Here is a 19,827-nt window from a genome sequence, read left to right on the forward strand (position 1 = left end):
TCACTTTCCAGCCCTCACATGTTGCTTTGTTTAGCCTTGTATTCAGCCTGCTGGTATTTGACCTTGTTTTGTACTCGACCATGTTTTTGTCTCTGCCTCTGATTGCCACCACGCTGTGTTTTTTGACCTCTGCCTGTGTCTTGGACCAAGCCTCAGCCTTACGCCTGTCTGTACCTTTGCTTCGCTACTGGACCACCTGTGCACTGAATCCCTGTCTGTTACAACAATTAAACCTTATTCTAACTGCTTCTGCTGTGAGAGGTTGCATTTGTGTCCACCCGGTTTGTGCCACACCCTAATACAATCAGGCGACAGTGGTAAGGAAAAACCCTCTGAGAAAGAAACCTCAAGCAGACCAGACTCAAAGGGGTGACCCTCTGCTCGGGCCATGCTACCAACACAAATTAGAAAACAATTCACAAAACTAATATACAGGAAATGTTGCCGGTGCATAGGACTGGAGGGTTTCTGGAACAGATACCACACCCATGTCTGGATGGAGCCACACCTCAAACAGAGAGAAAAGAAAAAAATCAATCAGGCACCAGAAGGACAAATACAGTGTAATTTGTCAGCATTAAGCAACAAGAAAAACAAAAGAAATAACTAAGGTGATCGCCGGCCACTAGCCGTAAGCTTCACTAAAAGACCCAGAATTTGGTTAAAGTTGAGGCCACGGCCTGCTCTGTTCACGAATGGGCATCTGGTTCTGGCTGGGCATGGAAAGGGGCACTGACCCATTGGATTGGAGTTGGAAACTTAATAAATAACCTACAGTAACACCTAATAAATAACCTTTTAACTGACATGAAATCTAGGATGTTGCAGATGGCACTTGCCTGATAGCTTCAAGTACTTTTTTCTTTCTTTGTAAATTGTAAAAGGCTATCATAAGGCTATCTGAAACTTTTGTGACCATGTTTATAAAGATATTACATGATTATAAAACTTTTTTCATGTGTACCTTTTCTTAAATGCACAAACATTGCCTTATGTGTGTTGCATCAATTCTGAGTACCCTGATTGGCTACCATGGCCACCACCACCTTCCTGTGATGGTTCTGAAGCATTTTGCCTTAGTTTAAATGGCACCAGTCAATTGCCTGACCCTACAAAACCATGCTTTTCAGTTCGACAGCTCACAAATTACAGTTCTACCTCACATATTAAGGAAGATATAGCTGTTTTACTGATTTTTAGGCCAGGTGATGGCCGTACTGAATGTGACATAGTTTTGACCAATTTTGCATAGGACCAAAAACTTTGAGCATTGTAAATGGAGATGGCAGTGGAAATTTTAACCAGATTGTTTTAGTAAATCTTGGAAAGTGAGATGATGCCTGAGCAACATAGAAGTGCACTGGTACCAGTTTTAGTTTGTAGTCTTCCTCTTCTGTGTTATCCATCTTTTTTTATCCTTCTTCATATGATTCTTCAAACTGACCAGATTGCATCAGTATCTTTTTTAATTATTATTATTTTTCCATGACTCTTCAACCTGACTGGACAGCCTTGGTATTTATTTATGTATGTATGCCCTCTGGTTATGCCAAACACTTTTATTCATATAACTGTTCAGTCAAATGTCGGATGGACAGAGGGGGTAAACTTAAGCTAGAGGTTAAGGGTCAGAATCGTAAGGAAATAAGTGTGGATTGAACATGGTGAGTTCTGGATGTTGTTCAGAGTTCTTGTATTAAATGTTGTGAGGTTGGTGGGGAGGGAGTAACTAGTGTGGTTGTTTCTTGGGGTTTTTTCTTCCTCTTTTTTCCCCCCTTTCTCTTCTTTTTTATTTTTCCTTGCTTACTCAAGCTACTCATTTCTTTCTTCTTTTTTTTTACTGGATCTAGATGAGTGATCTCAATTTCATCAGCTGGAATGTCAAGGGATTAAATCATCCAGTAAAAAGGAACAAAGTATTTTCTCATCTAAAGCAACCTAAAGCTGGGGTCGTATTTCCTCAAGAACTCTGGGTTGGGTTTGGATGGGCCAGATTTTTCACTCTAGGCCAGAGGCACAGCTATCCTTATTGACAGGAACATTCTCTTTGAGCCTTCTGACATTATATCAGACAGTAACGGACGGTTTGTTATCATTTCAGGCAAACTTGGCAGTAAGTTAGCCACACTACCTAATGTGGATGCCCCAAATATTGATGATGTACATTTTTTTTCTCCAAACTCTCAAATCTCAACTCGCATTCTCGAATTTTGGGAGGTGATTTTAACTGTTTCATAGCTGTGGCATTGGACCGCTCATCTCCTAAACCTACAACTTTAAGTACAGGGTGGGCCAATAAAATGTTACTACTTTTTTAATTCGTAGGCAATTACAACAACCCACAGACCACTATGGCCATGAAGACCAACATCCGTCAGGAAGTTCGGAGAATCCCTCTTGAGATGTGTGGCAGCTGTAATCCAAAGAAGAGGAGTGTTGATTGAACATGTCATCAATTATTGAACTGTCCGGAAAGCAAGAGACAAAGTGGGAAACCTTTAGTTTCAAATGTTAATTTGATGCTTCTGTTACAAGTCTGTAAATACAATTTTCAAATAAGTTCTCATTTCAAAAACTTGTGTACGATCAAAAAGTAACATTTTATTGGCCCACCCTGTAAATCTTCTAACTTTAATAAATCATCTGACCCCTGGTGCTTCCTTTACACTTCTGGAAGAGAATACTTTTTCCTCTTATGTTCTCCATACCTATTCTCGGAGTGTGACTATTTTTTTCATGGATATTTCCCTCATCTCAAATCTTAAATCCTGCAGTTATGACAATGGTGGTTCTACACCGATTTACTCCACATGCGAGACCCCTTCCGAGCCCCCCCCCAAAAACATTTTTTTGCACAAAGACACATTTTTATTATAACAATAGAGGCACAATCTCCTCCCACCTCCAACACTGCCAAAAGACAATGAGGTAATTCTGCACAAAACAGTATAAGTTATCAGAACTTAAACGTACACTATATACATAAAATTGGCAAATATATACTATCTGACTCCATTCAGATTGAAAAAGTATGTATTTTCAAAAAAAAAATTACATTGAGGCTGGTTTAACACAAAGACAGAGAGAGAGAGAGGGTGAAATAGTTAAAAAAAACAAACAGGAAAACTGTTCAGTGTTAGTCTCCATGAGTTCAAAAATTATGACAAAAAAAAGAGAGATTTTTCCTAAGTTTTGTGTCTGCTGTGGGGAAAAAAAGATTATGTTGAGGCAGGTTTAGCAAGCATCATAGCAAGAAGGCTAACAAACATAAGAGTTATATCACCTAGGGGTGGATTGGCCATTCAGAGTACCGGGAGTTTTCCCGGTGGCCAGTTCAATAAATGGGCCGATGGCTGCCCGATTTAAAAAAAAAAAAAAAAATCTCATTCTAATGTAACAGGCTTTCTGACGCTTTGCTTTTATTTATCATTATGTTGTGTGTGGTTTAATTTTGGCATGTTTAGTTTGCCGTAGAAAGGGAGGCGGGAGGCGGCAATGTACCCATGTGTGGTTAGAACGGGAACACACATTAAAGCAGCTAGCTGTTTGGCTGCGACCGAACGGTCTTCAGTTGTCCTGTGTTTTAATGCTCTACCTTCCTGCAACAAACCCTCATCGGCTCAGTTACATTGGTGGCAGCGGTGGAATTGCTCAAGCACATTGTCGCACGTTTCTGTGTACGTTCTGAGCTGTTAATTCACTGTTTCCATGCTTTAGCTGCTAACTCGCTACTGAGCTGCTGCAGCGGCGCTGCAGACATGACGTGGAGACCAAGGCTAGCTCCTTTTGGTGCACGTCACTCATGCATATAAATGTTTAGTTTTTCACATAAATGAACCCCCCCCCCCCCCCCCCATAACGGCTACGGGTCTAAGAAATTCACGTCTCCATAAACGTTCAAATAAAACGTAATTTACTCACCTCATAGCAAATAGGAGGGGCTTTAAACATACACCTTTGTTTTTCTTTAAAAAGTAAATTTAATGAGTTTTCAGAGGCAATAAACTCATACATATAACATAACACATTAAGACGCACACGCATATTCACACACGCACAAGATTGTGGTCAATGCACACAGTAAATTAACCTTTTCCACATTTTTTTAACAGTTAACCACAACGAGCAACATAACCGTGTACAGGTATCACACACACACACACACACACACACACACACACACACACACACACACACACACACACACACACACACACACACACACTTATATGAAAAAAAATTGCCACCCTGGGTGGCTGCCCAGTTCACCCGTACCAAAAATCACATCTGTGCACATTTCAGAGTGGCCTTTTAGTGTGACCAGCCTAAGGCACACCTGTGCAATAATCATGCTGTCTAATCAGCATCTTGATATGCCACAGCTGTGAGGTGGGACGGATTATCACAGCAATGGGAGAAGTGCTCACTAACACAGATTGAGACAGATTTGTGAGCAGTATAAAATGTTTACGATTTTTGGGTTCAGCTCATGAAAAATCGGAGGAAAAATATTTATATTTTTGTTCAGTGTAAATACTTGAAAGACACTGAACTCGAGGATTTTGTTCTGCTATAACGGACGGATGCAGAAGGTGGCGGCAATGCACCAAATAAGGATGCCGGCTGCTGTTAAACGCCGTAGAAGAAGAAACACAAGCCGAAGGAGAAGAAACAGAAGAAGAAAAAACAGAAACGCCATTGTCGGAGCCGATTAAGGTGTGTTCATTATGTTGGCCGTTTTCGGTGCCTGTTTTGTTTTTCGGTGTCTCCTTATCGTTGCCGGTAAGTACCACTGCCAGTTAACAGAGCTCTAGTTTCGTTGTTGTTTTTTTTTTAACATTAAAGTGTTTTCCCAGGACATGTCCTGGTTTCTCTGAGAAGCCTATCTGAATTTGTGTCTTCGGATATAGATAGTACTTTGTAATATAACAATTTTCTACCCATACAGAGGAAGCATATTTTAAATGTATTGAAATTATAAGGCGTCTTTTAGTAGACTTCAGAGTATCTCATTGCTAGGTCGAGTGTCCTGGTTTTTCGGTTGTCAAAATATGGTCACCCTACTCTAACCTAAAGGTATTGGCTACAACCGAGTTTATCTGCGAGAGATGAATTAGCATTGATTGATAACCACGATAGACCCACAGTGAGGCTCAACTAAGATTTTAATTTTGGACGAAGATGACTTTTATCTTTTATCACACACACACATATATAAAATCTTTTGTTCTGTCTGTCTTGCTCCTGATATTTTATTCTCCCTTATGACATCAGTGTTGCCACAATTACTTTAAAAAAGTAATCCAGTTACTGATTACTCTTTTAAAAGTAACTAAGTTAGATCACCAGTTACATGTACATATATATATATATATATATATATATTTTATTGATGTCCAAAGATCAAGGATCCAATGACCAATTTCATTAAGAGTCAATAAATTGTTGTTGACATAGGAAACCTGCAAAGCCTACTTTTAGTACATAGAAAGTTCACAAGAGGTATTGATATAGGAATCGCGATGATGTCATGCTGGGCGGGGCCACACCGGTAGGCACAAAACTCTTATGCAGCCACTAACTGTGCTTAATATTTGAAGATGTCACCGTTTGAAGCGTGCACTCAATGATCAGGGCTTGAAATAGTACGTGCAAGTGCTAGTTTGCACACGTATTATTCGAGCGGTGCACATAATTTTATACTGCACTTGCACTGGTGCAAGTAACTTTATCCAAGTTTTATCAACTATAAGCAACAGTAGAATGAATCAATAATAGGAATAAATAAGGAAAAAAATGATTTCCAGTGTGTTGTCTTCGTCTTCCCTGCGTATTATGACTCACACACGGAGCGAGTTGCTGTGCTCTATTTGTTGTGTTAACGAGCGCACAATGTAAAGAAAAGAAAAAAAAACTGGCTGGCTGCGGTTCCTCTCTCTCTCTCTCTCTGCCCTCAAACTCTGTTATTGTTATAAATCAATCACCATTTGTTTTATTATACATCTGTGTAGTTAATAAAATTATCTTCACGGACGATTAGTTCGCGCTCGCACGTGGAAAAAAAAATTGGTTGCTGCTGCGGTTCCATTACGGAACCCGAGAGAGGTCACTTAAAGTGACTTATTTATTTTTTATTTTTTTCCTGGCCATGATAATTTGTGCACAGGTTTTCCGTTAATTGAGCCCATGAATTAATAAACCATGCTCTCAAATTAATAAAACGTGTGCACGTTTTCCTGGCTGTGATAATTCGTGCGCACGTTTTCCTTTCGTTCAAAATGAACTCCATAATATGACCTAAATTGTCATCCTCACGACGGGGAGACGCTTAATTCACCCTCAGCATCCTTTTTAATGTGCTTAAACTCCAGATGATGCCATGCTGGGCAGCTGGCATTCTCTGTATGTCCTAGTGTTCCCAAACCAAGATGATATACCCTGACCAGATCCATTTCTAATGGGGCAATGTATTACACTGTTTGCTGGTTTGTTGGCTAATAGCCAACATTTATGTGTCAAGACAATATTGAGTGCACGTTTTACAAATTGTGGCCATGTTTAAGTAGATCGTGCCCTTGTTTTACTCAAACAATACTTAAAACGAGCGCACAGTATCATAAAACGTGCGCACATTCGCTCCACATGCAAAACATTTTGCGATGACACTTCAGGGCTCTGTAGTTCCTCTCTCTCTCCCTCTCCCCTGAAATTCTGTCATAATTGTGTTATAAACCAGTCACCATTTGTTTTATTATACATCTGTGTAGTTAATAAATAAAATAATCTTCAGACAATTCGTTCGCGCGCACGTGAAAAAAAAAAACTGAGGGGAGAGCAGCAGCAGTGGCAAACTCTCTCCAGAGAGGAAGAGTCTGACACATCAGAGGAGGAGTTTTAAGGTTGATATAAGACTGACTTGGTTGTGCAAGTAACTTTTTTGTGGTGCAAGTAATTATTTTGTTACTGGCACCAGTGCAAGTAGGTTAAAAAATGTATTTTGACCCCTGATATCCATCACATGCTCACAGATCAGCACTGTGTATAAAAAACATCACATCCAGATGGATGATAGTCCGTTTGAAAGATTTTCACTTTGCAAGCATTTAGTCTGAAGGATCAGGTGTGGTTTGGCTCAGAATTGTGTCCAGTACAGGTAGAAGATGGGATCACATGAGCTCACCCTGTGTTCGAATTCATCACATTAAAAACAAACCTCCCCTTCTGTATTTATTTTTTTCTTTTGGTTTTCTCTGTGCAGCTTCACATTTAGGCGATAGGCTGTGACTGAAGTTATTATGAGGGCTGCAACAACAATCTGATTTTCAGTTCATTCTTTTGAAATCAAGCACAGTTTAACATGTGCAAAAGAGCGATTTTGCAGACAAACGGATGAACACAAAGTGAAAAGTTGGACTCACCGGTGTCAAAATGACTGTAAGCCACGGAAGAAATGAAGCACAGAGACGTCCAGGAACCCATAGTTCGGTTCTAGCTGGTGTGCGTGTGTCTGCGCGCGCGTGGTTTGTGTCTGAGTCTTGTGTGTGTGTGTGTGTGGCTTTTTTTTTTATCTTATTTTTGGGAAGTCATGTGATCCACACAGGTGTATATAATCAACCTAAACAGAAAAAAACAAGGTTATAATGGGCTAAGGAAAAGCAATTGTGGACTGTGGATGACTGGATGAAAGTCATATTCAGTGATGAATCTCGAATCTGCATTGGGCAAGGTGATGATGCTGGAACTTTTGTTTGGTGCCGTTCCAATGAGATTTATAAAGATGACTGCCTGAAGAGAACATGTAAATTTCCACAGTTATTGATGATATGGGGCTGCATGTCAGGTAAAGGCACTGGGGAGATGGCCATCATTACATCATCAATAAATGCAAGTTTACGTTGATATTTTGGACACTTTTCTTATCCCATCAATTGAAAGGATGTTTGGGGATGATGAAATCATTTTTCAAGAGGATAATGCATCTTGCCATAGAGCAAAAACTGTGAAAACATTCCTTGCAAAAAGACACATAGGGTCAATGTCATGGCCTGCAAATAGTCCGGATTTTAATCCAATTGAAAATCTTTGGTGGAAGTTGAAGAAAATGGTCCATGACAAGGCTCCAACCTGCAAAGCTGATCTGGCAACAGCAATCAGAGAAAGTTGGAGCCAGATTGATGAAGAGTACTGTTTGTCACTCATTAAGTCCATGCCTCAGAGACTGCAAGCTGTTATAAAAGCCAGCGGTGGTGCAACAAAATACTAGTGATGTGTTGGAGCGTTCTTTTGTTTTTCATGATTCCATAATTTTTTCCTCAGAATTGAGTGAGTCCATATTTTTTTTTCCCTCTGCTTGGTCTAAAAAAGTAACCGTTACTGACTACCACTATTTTCTTTCCTGATTTCTTATAGTGTTTCTTAAAGCCAGAAAGTTGTCATTTGAAATGACTTTAGTTTTGTGTCATGTCTGTGATCTCCTTTTTTTCTACAAAATTAAACTGAATGAACATCCTCCGAGGCCGGTGATTCCATAATTTTTGCCAGGGGTTGTATAACTAAAGCGGCCATCTCCTTGTGGTGGTTTGTTTTTTTTGTTGTTGTTTGGTTAAAGATTTAATTTCTCACAATATTGCTTTCGATATTCGGAATCAAGAGTTGACACGTAGACTGAAGTAATCTTCCCGTGCGTTTTCTTACTGCATCTGCTTGGAGTCTGGAGTTTTCTGCCTACTGGTCTGTGTGCACATGCGCAGGAAAGGCTGAAGCAAACAGCGATCCCTTCTATGGCATTAATGTCAATAAAATCATATCAATACCCATCCCTAGTATGCATGCATGCATGCTGCAGCAGCTAGAAACATACTTTTCAGAGGTGCTGAATGATGGACTGGTTGGTTGCCATCCAGTACTTGATGTGCTTCTGTAGTGTGGTGATGCAGCACCAGAGCATGATTGCTCACATGCCTGACCTGAGTGCAGTCTGATATAATGTTAGTTGCTGCAAAGGGATTTTCCCAGCTTTGGCGTGTCCAGCTGATTTTTAGACTTCAGATATCTGTCACTAAGATGATTGGAGTGCAGTTAAATGGACTGCATTTATATAGCGCTTTTCCATCTGCATCAGACGCTCAAAGCGCTTTACACACTAATGCCTCACATTCACCCCGATGTGAGGCTGCTGCAATGCAAGGTGTCCACTACACACCGGGAGCAACTAGGGGATTAAGGACCTTCCCCAAGGGCCCTTAGTGATTTTCCAGGTCAGGCTGGGATTTGAACCCAGGATCCTCTGGTCCAAAGCCCAACGCTGTTTGGGAACTCGAGCACATTTACCTGTGTGACGTCATTCCCAGTCGAGACTTACAAGATCCAAGGTAAATGGAATGCAGCAATTGCTTTTGCAGTTGTTGTTGTCTTTCTAGCTTTCCTTGAAACAGTTTTTATTTGTAGAGTTGATTAAGGCTAAAGAGGCAAATTCCAGTCAGCAGAGCTTCCTTTTTTTTTCTTTTTCATTTCTCAAATGGAAACTGATAGGGAGAAGTTAATGGGGCTGATCTGTCTCTCTCCTCTGTTGGCACAGCCATTTCAACCTATCATGGTAAATGGCCTGTAATGTATTTGATGTGAAAAAGAAATGGCATTTTAGAACCTAATAACACCTCTGAACTTATTTGCAAGACATTTCTCAGACATTAGCATGGTGACATCACAGGCTGGTAACTAGCTGCAAAACTCTGTTTTGTTTGTGTGTAAATATATCTTCTTGTCATATCTTATGTAAAAGCTAGCGAGAAATAAACACCTCTAAAACTGAAAATGCTGGTTTTTGTAACCCGATCACACCACTGGAGTCATTTACAAGACATTTTGCAGACGTTTTGGAGCATGTTGACTTTATTTTTGTATTTTAAGAAGGTCTTGCCATCTCATGAAGCTGTTAGATTGTTTTTGAAGCTGCTGTGTTGTTTTTTTTTGTTGTGTATAGCTGTTTGGAAAGAACCATTACAATTTCAGTGCAGAAATGCAATGACAATACACATCTATTCTATTCCAACTCGAAGCTAACTTTCTATGGAGTAAAATTTGTCTCATCAGTACCTGTAAATGCACAGAGGATGATCTACAAATATGAGGTCTAATAGAAAAGTATCCGACCTTATTATTTTTTCAAAAACCATATGGATTTGAATCACGTGTGATTGCGTCAGACAAGCTTGAACCCTCGTGCGCATGCGTGAGTTTTCCACACCTGTCGGTTGCGTCATTCGCCTGTGAGCAGGCTTTGAGTGAGGAGTGGTCCAGCCCCCTCGGCGGATTTTCATTGTCAGGAAATGGCGGAATGATTTGGACTTTTTTTTTCCATCAGAATTTTTTCAGAAACTGTTAGAGACTGGCAGCTGGAAACCATTCGAAAAATTTATCTGGCTTTCGGTGAAAAAATTTTACAGGCTTCACAGAGAATAAGGACTGTTACTACAGCTTTAAGGACGGCTTTAAGGACGCTCGGTGCGCCGCGCTCCGTGCCACCATCAAGAGCCACAAACCGCCGGATCATTTCTAAACGGATGGCTCTGTGGAGCCGGACCGTCGTGTGCACTTTCTCTGGTTATCACAAGAGCTGGACATCAACCATTGTCCGGCAGATTTCACTTTTAACGAGATTTTGTCATGGAAAGCTGAGCGAAGGCTTCGCGCGTCACGATGGATTTGCTGATGGAGCGAGACAAAGGAACACCTCCGTTTTGGTCTCACAGGACGGCTTTGAGATGGCGTTCAGACAGCTGTCGGTGGTTTTTCCATCGAGTGATTATCCGAGAAATTGTGGATGTGCCTGGACATGCCAGAACATGTCCCGTGAGGCTTCATCACGGCGTTGCTTTGCGGCATCGCCGCGACGCGCGGAATTCCCCCGCACGTCTGTGTCAATGTGCCGAAAAAGTGCTGATGTCCACGTCTTTTCACAATTCCTGTGCTTGTCAGACGACGTCCCGGATAAAACACAGCGTCCAGTTTGGAAATGAATGGCACATTCCACTGTTACAGGAGTTTTTGTCATGGAAAGAGGAGCGGATGCTTCGCGCGGTGCGGCATGGTGCACAGCAACACCGTGATGAAGCCTCACGGGACATGTTCTGGCATGTCCAGGCACATCCACAATTTCTCGGATAATCACTCGATGGAAAAACCACCGACAGCTGTCTGAACGCCATCTCAAAGCCCTCCTGTGAGACCAAAGCGGAGGTGTTCCTTTGTCTCGCTCCATCAGCAAATCGGTCGTGACGCGCGAAGCCTCCGCTCGGCTTTCCATCACAAAATCTCTTGTTAAAAGTGAAATCTGCCGGAAAATGGTTGATGTCCAGCTCTTGTGATAACCAGAGAGAGTGCACACGACGGTCCCGGCTCCACACAGTCATCCGTTTAGAAATGATCCGGTGGTTTGTGGCTCTGGATGGCGGCACGGAGCGCGGCGCGCCGAGCGTCCTTAAAGCTGTAGTAACAGTCCTTATTCTCTGTGAAGCCCGTAAAATTTTCACCGAAAGCCAGATAAATTTTTCGAATGGTTTCCAGCTGCCAGTCTCGCCGAGGGGGTGGACCACTCCTCACTCAGTCTGCTCACAGGCGAATGACGCAACCGACAGGCGTGGAAAAACTCACGCGTGCGCACGAGGGTTCAAGCTTGTCTGACACAATCACACGTGATTCAAATCCATATGGTTTTTGAAAAAAAATAAGGTCGGATACTTTTCTAATAGACCTCGTATTCCTTGATTTGCACAACCTTCGGTCTTAAATCGTAAATATTGTTTTTGATTGATTGAGGGGCTTTATTGAACATGTACAAATTGTACGTAAAACAATAGCTTAAGAATTTTAAACAACTGCAAATTCTAAAGAACCCAATGCTCATCCGGTCGAGGGTATTTTAGCATTGCGTTATATTTTTAGTCTTTTCAGGACTTGCCTTCACATGAGAATGATTCTATGGCACCTAAATGTTCTAATCATCTTGGGGCAGAGCAGTAAAAGCTGCTAAATGTTTGTAGGTCAGGTGGTCCTTGAAGACAGATTTGAGAAGTGACACACAAATTTGACAACATTGATTTGCAGTCATTTCATGCATACACAATTAATCAGCGCTGCAGCTGATCCATTTTAATCCAAGTTAATGAGTTTTGTTTGGTTTTTGTTTTTTTTTTTAATTTTTTATTTATTTTTTTTTTAAGAAAACACCATTAATTTGCAGCACACCTGTGCAGTGGTGGCATAGTCTTGAGTTTATGTGAGCCGCACACTGATTGTTTTTAATCCTTTGTTCATGTGCTGATGTTAGTCACACTGGTTTCAATATGGAGATCGAGTCTGAGGTTGGCTTTGATGTGGAAGGAGGTGCAACTTGTTGCCAAATGTCATGTTGAGAAAATGGTACGTGCGTGACAAGAATAATGAAATATTCAAGAAAAACAAGAATTAGGAAGGAAATACTCTAACATTTAAAATCAAAATATCGGTGGACCACTGAGAACAAGGGAACACACACACGCACACACTCTGCAGCCATGGTAAACATGCCTCACCCAGAATGCCTTTCATCCTCTCGTCTGGTTTGTTTGTTTCTTTCATTCAAAGTTGCATTCAGTTAGGTTATAAGTCAAAGCATCTTTCATCTATTGTTTAACAATGTTTGCTTTGCCTGAACAGAAACTGATTTGAGTTGGGTCAATGGTGCAGCATATTTGTAACCAGTTGCTGTGTGCAGGTGTTGCACCTGTATGAAAGAGGAAGCGACACAAAATCTGTTAGTTCTTCTTTCTCACTTAGAGTATTTCTGACTTTTCCACTGGGTTTGAGGTGCGTACAGCAGAAAAATGTGAGGTGGTCGAAAAGACGGAAGTAGCATGCAAGAAAATTTCACTTTCACTGAAAACAATATACAATTATAGACTTTTGATGAGGTGTACCCGTGATTATGTGGACCTGGTTAGGATGGGGTTCACTGAGGCCTTGGCCAAAGCGAAACGTCCCTGCGTCAAGCAACCCAGTTCAGTCGAAGATTCAAGCTTCTCTACTTTGTAAATGCACCTTTAGCAGCAATTACACCCTCAGGTCTTCTTGAATATAATGCGACAAGCTTGGTGCACCTATCTTTGGGCAGTTTTGCCCATTCCTCTTTGCAGCACCTCTCAAGCTCCATCAGGTTGGATGGGGACCATCAGTGTACACTGCACAGCCATTTTCAGATCTCTCCAGAGATGTTCAATCAGATTCAGGTCTGGGCTCTGGCTGGGCCACTCAAGGACATTCACAGAATTGTCCTGAAGCTACTCCTTTGACATCTTGACTGTGTGCTTAGGGTCATTGTCCTGCTCAAAGATGAACTGTCGCCCCAGTCTGAGGTCAAGAGCACTCTGGAGCAGGTTTTCATCCAGGATGTCTCTGTACATTGCTGCATTCATCTTTCCCTCAATCCTGAATAGTCTCCCAGTTCCTTCCACTGATGAACATCCATCACCTCCCCTATTATCTGAAAAATAATTCAGAAACTGAAAAAGTTGAGAAAAAAAAAAAACCTGACAACACAAAAAACTTTGATTCAAGTGCATGAACTAAATACATACTCTTGACATTTGATCACATCTAATTTAGTTTATGAAAAGCCACTTCTAACAGGACTTTGACCTTGACAGTTTTTTTCCATGGTAAAAATTTATGGAATTGGAACCTAGTGCTGGTGGAGGTTTGCGATTGCTCTCGTTATATCTGTATCTTTTTTTTAACTCCTTATTATGGATATCAGCCATCCTAAAAATCTTATTTGTGGTGCTCTACCAGTGCACTCGACTTGCACAGCCAGCCACAGAGAAAAGAAATATTTTGATGCCGTGTATTCATGTTTATTTGTTAACAACTGTGAAACAATCCATTCATTCATTTTCTATTCCTGCTTACTCTAATCAAGGGTCGTGGAGGACTGGAGCCTTTCCCAGCAGTAGCAGTCATAGGGTCAGAGGCAGGATACAACCTGGACACTATACTTGTTGCAGGGCCAAATATTGACCAATAAATTCATCCACACACTTGAGGTCAATTTAAAGTTTCCAATTTACCTACATAACCTGTAGGGATGCGAATCGTACAACAACTCATGATTCGATTCCGATTCTTGGGGTGAAGATTCGATTTTCGATTCAAAGAGCTCTGAGAAATAGTTATTACTTAAAAAATGTTTATGTTTAAGAAAATGCAGCTTCACAAGGTTAATTAAGTGATTCTAGATGTAAATTTACTTATCTGCTTTGCTCGTTCGGAGTTGGCTGGCAGTTTAGTGAAGCCCTGGTCAGTAGTCAGCAGATACCACTGCTCTGCTTTTTATAGCTCCAGGTGATGGCGTAGCATGTGGGCTTGCGGATTTGAAGTGTTTCCAAAGTACTTAACTTTCATTTTGCAGATTTTGCACACTGCATATGCCATGTCAAGCTCCTTCTTACGTAGCAAATAATAAAATCCAAAATGCGCCCAAACATTTGCCTTCAGCAAAGACGGTGCTGGCTGAATTAGCTCTTTGTCCGCCATGCTAAGCTGCAGCCACTAAATTCTGCAGCTCACGAATGTTTGAAGCACAGCGTTTTTAAGCAACATCAACAGTCCAGGGCTCTTCCTAAGCAATGGCACAATGTCACTGCGCCATAACACAGATTGTCAAATTTAGTGTATTCCCTTTGTTTTCCTGGTTAATTTTTTTTTTTCTTCACATCTTCAAAAGTTTTGGATCTTTCCCGGTGTCAAGAGCTCAGCCAAAGTCTTGACATTTTGCTGAAATGGTTATGGGATGTGGCTTTTTTTCTCCCCTACCTTGTAAAATGTAACCATTTTGAAGTTGTTTTTTTTTGTTTGTTTGTTTGTTTTTTTTTAGGTTGGTGGACTAGGTCTCTGTGTGAACACACAGGCCTGGCATATGTACTACAACGTTAAACTGAGCATCGAGGCACAGAATTTGCCTTGAACAGTTTTTGTAATCGAATTATTCGAGTTAGTCGACTAATCGTTTCAGCACTACAATAGTGCTAACCACTAATCCACCACGCCACCCATGTGAAACCATCACAAATTTTCTTTGTGTAACAGTTCTATTGAAGTGTAGATGGTCACAGTCTGTGACTGCCGCCGTCTGTGTGTCATCACTCTTTAATCGCTCTGACTGAAATGTTCTCCCTGCAGCCAGAAAAAAGAAGCAAAACTCTCATGATGCAGCTAAGCTCGGCACGGTGCTTTTGCAGTTACGACTGGCAGCTTTTATATATCATTCGTTCTGCATACCCAGGAGGCTCTGTGTATGTAAAATCCTCTCATTTTTATATTTGTTGCTGTTGTTGTATAGAGGGACAGTATGAAATCGAAGTATCTGCATGTTGTTTTGCTTATAGTCACCCTCAGAATCATTTTAACTGGCTGATATCTATTGTAGAAAAATGGCATTAATCTGCATGACTTGTCAGTTATAACATCAGGGAGTAAGTTTTTAAAACATGTTAGTTTTTCTTTGCTTCAGAGTACGAATCCGCTGTCGAAGACTTCTTAAAGACATGGTTTGCATATGATGATGATTATATTTTCACAATGAAAACATTCAGTCAGTCTTGCTGTGAGCGTTTTACTCTTAGTTGTACTACTGCAATTCTGCACTAAATGGATTTGAGGAGACATATAAAAGTTTGCTATTTTTTAAAAACTAAATAAAATGTCAAGAAGCAGCTTGGACTGAAGGTGTGTTTGCTCCTTCAGTGCATGACTGAGCTGTTAAATTGTCAAGCATTTACTGTACCTTGAATTGGCACTCATGTGCTTGCTCTGCAAGTGCAATATCTTATAGTACTAAGACTGATTGGGATTGGGTGGGACCTCGTGATATTACACAATTAGAGTCTAAAGTTCTAATTTGAATTTTAAAAAAAACTGTTAGCTAAGCCCTACCTGAGGCTATTCCTGCTACACTGCTTGCTGTTGACTTGTCATCTCAACATTTTAGTAAGTAATGTAACGCACAATAATTTTAAACTGTAATTTGAAGAGAGAATTGACGTTTCAATGTGGTATGTTCAATGAGTGCGCTGTCAACAGCGTTCCTAAAGCTGTACAGAAATGTTGTGTAAGACAGCGCGGTTGGTTTCCATGGTGTCACGTATTTCCATGTGAAACGAGGTTCTGAACATGACCTGATGTGAATTGTGCATAATGTTGTCAGCACAGAGAACGACTGAACACTGGATTTGCTCCAGCTATAGTGCATTGATGTTATGCTTCTCTTTTCATGTTTTCTTTGCTCAGATTATTGGATTAGCCTTCCCCACGTAGCAAAATTCAACTCTTATATATAGTAACTGTGAAATTTCAGGAATCTGAAACACTTCTCTTCCAACTTCCAAAAGCTTACCTTCATCTTATTAGTCAACAAAATGAGGGCTTTTATTTGACTGCCAGTGTCTTTAAACTTGTTAGTTACAGTTTCTTTTTATGCTGGACTGTAACGTGGGATTACTGTTGATGTTTATTTGTGTTTCAGCTGATGTGATTCCACCGCAGAATGTGGACGTGAACGCACTGAACACCTGCTACACACTGAAGTGGGACTGGGACCAAAGAGCTGCTGAGAACCACAGTGTTTCTTTTACAACACAATACATCATGTAAGTTTCATTGCCTGGATTGAGCACTTTTTGGACTAAAATCAGAAGTTGTAAAACAAAAAGGTGGACATTAAAGGACCATTTACCTTTTTACTGGCATGGTCATTGATTTAAACACTAGGGCAGGGGTGGTGGCCAGCAGTTGAGTGTGGAAGGTTCCTGTTTCCATTCTCCATCTAATGTGGAGTTGTCAGGAAGGGCATCCAATGTAAAACTTGTGCCAGATCAACATGCAGATCCACCTCGGATCTGTTGTGGTGACCCTGAGAGAAAACAAGCAAGAAGCCAAAGGGACGTACTCGTCATTTGTTGGACGCTGTTAGCAATCAAGCCTCTGGGTGCTCCCCTCACCTTTGACAGTTATGACCAAAACGATCCTCTAACATTGATGCAAGAAAGAAGTAATTTCACTGCGTGTCTTTTATCTGCTCACTTGTCAAAGAAAGGCAGATTATACAGTCAGGTTCATGTGTTTTGACAGTGACAGGTTTTGTTCATTTGTATGTAATTTTGTCTCTATACACAACTACATCGGCGTTAAAATAAAACAGTATCTTCTTTTAGCTTAACTGAAGGAGAATTGACAAAAATAATTTGTGCATGAATTTTCAAATGCCATAAGTGATTTGACAAAAAATATATTTTTATACAAACCATCACTTATACAGCCATTTTTTTAATATATTTGTTTATACAAGTCTACTGGATTGATATGTGAATATTTCCAAGTCACCGACTATGTCGACTTCTTTTACCAGTCAGTAAGACATACCAGCAGTGTGGTACACTGTAGATGATCTGTCTGGACTGACCGTGTGTGGCGGAGACTCGTGGAGGACTCCACCTCATCACCCTTGATGACTATTTGGTTTCAGGTTTCTGTGGATGTGATTGTGGAAACTGTGAATGGTGCAAGATTTGCTTGTAGCGTCGTCAGTCACAGCTTCATGGTGGAGAGGAGCAGAGAAGGATTTAAAAAAATGAGGAAACTGATGAAATCTCAGCCAGAGTCTTGCGTGTGCCTTTTGGCAAACTGTAAACACGTCTTCTTATTAACAAAATCCTTCTCTTTTCTTCTACAACATGATTCTGTGTAATTGATGGTGAAACAGGCTAAAGCTGTACTATGTGGAGAAGTGATGGTCTAGTGGTTAAGCATTGGGCTTCAGACCAGAGGATCTTTGGCTCAAACCCCAGCCTGACCAGAAAATCACTAAGGGCCCTTGGGCAAGGTCCTTAATCCCCGAGTTGCTCCCGGTGTGTAGTGGGCACCTTGCATGGTAGCAACCCTGACTCAGTCTGTGTGAATGAGGCATAATTTTAAAAGCGCTTTGAGTGTCTGATGCAGATGGAAAAGCGCTATATAAATACAGTCCATTAACATTTTTGTGTGACGGAGACCAGCAGGAGTTGCTGTGCATGTAGTAGTCAGTAGGCCTCACTCCACTGACAGCTAAAGCTCGGGTTTTAGCCAACTGGTCAGAGCATCTGCCTCTCATGCCAGAGATCATACATTTGCGCCCAAGGGGGAAGAGTGAGAGGAGTCAAACACACAACACAACTCAGAGGAAGCTGCTACATATGCACATTTTCTTCGATCATGGCCACAGAAGCCTATAAGACAGATTTACCATACAGTACCCTACTGGAAATGTTTTGTAATGATCGATGTAAATGAAATCTAAGACTTATTAGCTCCGCCCAATATTTTCTCCCTTGTTTGTTTGTTAGTAGGGCTGTCACGACTACGTCGACTATTGAAACCTTCAACAACTAATTTAGTAGTCGACCAGTCCTTTATTTTATTTAAAGGACATGTCGCATGTATTTTAACGTCCCAGTAAGCAGCACAGCTTCAAAATACTAATGATTGTAAATCTCTGTGCACATGCGCTCATAATTAGTGGTTTCTGATGCTTTTTATTCCTCTCCCGAAGCGAGTAAACGGATGCATTTCCAATTCTTGGCAGTTCTCTGCATTTCTCTGAATGTGACGAAGATCAGAGCCTAACAGAGTCATTCCACACAGAAACAGATAGAGCAAAACAAACCAGTTCTGTCTGATAAAACTCTTTACTTTTTCAGTCTGTCGGATTTTGGAACTTAGTGTCATGGCACTGCTGTTTGTGTCACAGCTGCTGGGTCCTGCTGCAGACATGCCTGGACACACAGATGTACGTCTCGTTTTGGAAAAGCTCAGAAGACACTATTTTCAGGAGATAACAGACTCTCTAATGGACCAGTGGACCGTTCCACACCTGATGATCACATTTATGATCATGTGCGCATGTGACTTGTGTGTGAAGGCTTCTTTTTGTTGTGGACTTACAACCCCAGTTCCATTGAAGTTGGGATGTTGTGTAAAATGTAAATAAAAACAGAATACAGTGGTCCCTCATTTATCGCGGGAGTTACGTTCTAAAAATAACCCACGATAAGCGAAGTCCGTGAAGTAGCGGTCAACATCCACATCAAAACAGCGAGCGTAGTCTCTGGACCTGTTGCCAGATTTGGCGCAGCTCCGCACAGCAGACAGGAGGGCGGTGTGAGTGGCCCACTACTGTGTTTACCGAGCCCGCAGACTCAGTAAGCGCATCAGAGGCAGTGAGAGCAATCGTGGTGATGCCGACCGGTGCCGCGACCGGCCCGCCTGATAAGGACGCAGAACACAATACGCTGTTAAAAAAAAAAAAAAGCATGCAAAATTACACAAAAAAAATCTGCGAAACTGCGAGGCCGTGAAAGGTGAACCGCGTTATAGCGATGGACCACTGTACAATGATTTGCAAATCCTTTTCAACCTATATTCGATTGAATACCCCACAAAGACAAGATATTTGCTCATTTTGAAATGGATGCCTGCAACACGTTTCAAAAAAGCTGGGACAGTGGCATGTTTACCACTGTGTTACATCACCTTTTCTTCTAACAACACTCAATAAGTGTTTGGGACTGAGGACACTAATTGTTGAAGCTTTGTAGGTGGAATTCTTTCCCATTCTTGCTTGATGTACGACTTCAGTTGTTCAACAGTCCGGGGTCTCTGTCATATTTTGTGCTTCATAATGTGCCACACATTTTCAATGGGCAACAGGTCTGGACTGCAGGCAGGCCAGTCTAGTACCCGCACTCTTTCACTATGAAGCCA

General features: G+C 41.2%; 1 protein-coding gene across 1 annotated transcript in view; it reads left to right on the forward strand.

The window, feature by feature from the left end:
- Positions 1-4,683: 4,683 nt before the first annotated feature.
- The window catches only part of il10rb (interleukin 10 receptor, beta), a 30,309-nt gene continuing 15,165 nt past the window's right edge, over positions 4,684-19,827 (forward strand). The window contains 2 exon segments of the mRNA XM_034186966.1: positions 4,684-4,782; positions 16,556-16,679. Of these exon segments, the coding sequence (XP_034042857.1) occupies positions 4,728-4,782; positions 16,556-16,679 (179 nt within the window). The 5' untranslated portion in view covers positions 4,684-4,727.

This window comes from Thalassophryne amazonica, chromosome 14 (genome assembly GCF_902500255.1).
Source record: "Thalassophryne amazonica chromosome 14, fThaAma1.1, whole genome shotgun sequence".
NCBI classification, from domain to species: Eukaryota; Metazoa; Chordata; class Actinopteri; order Batrachoidiformes; family Batrachoididae; genus Thalassophryne; species Thalassophryne amazonica.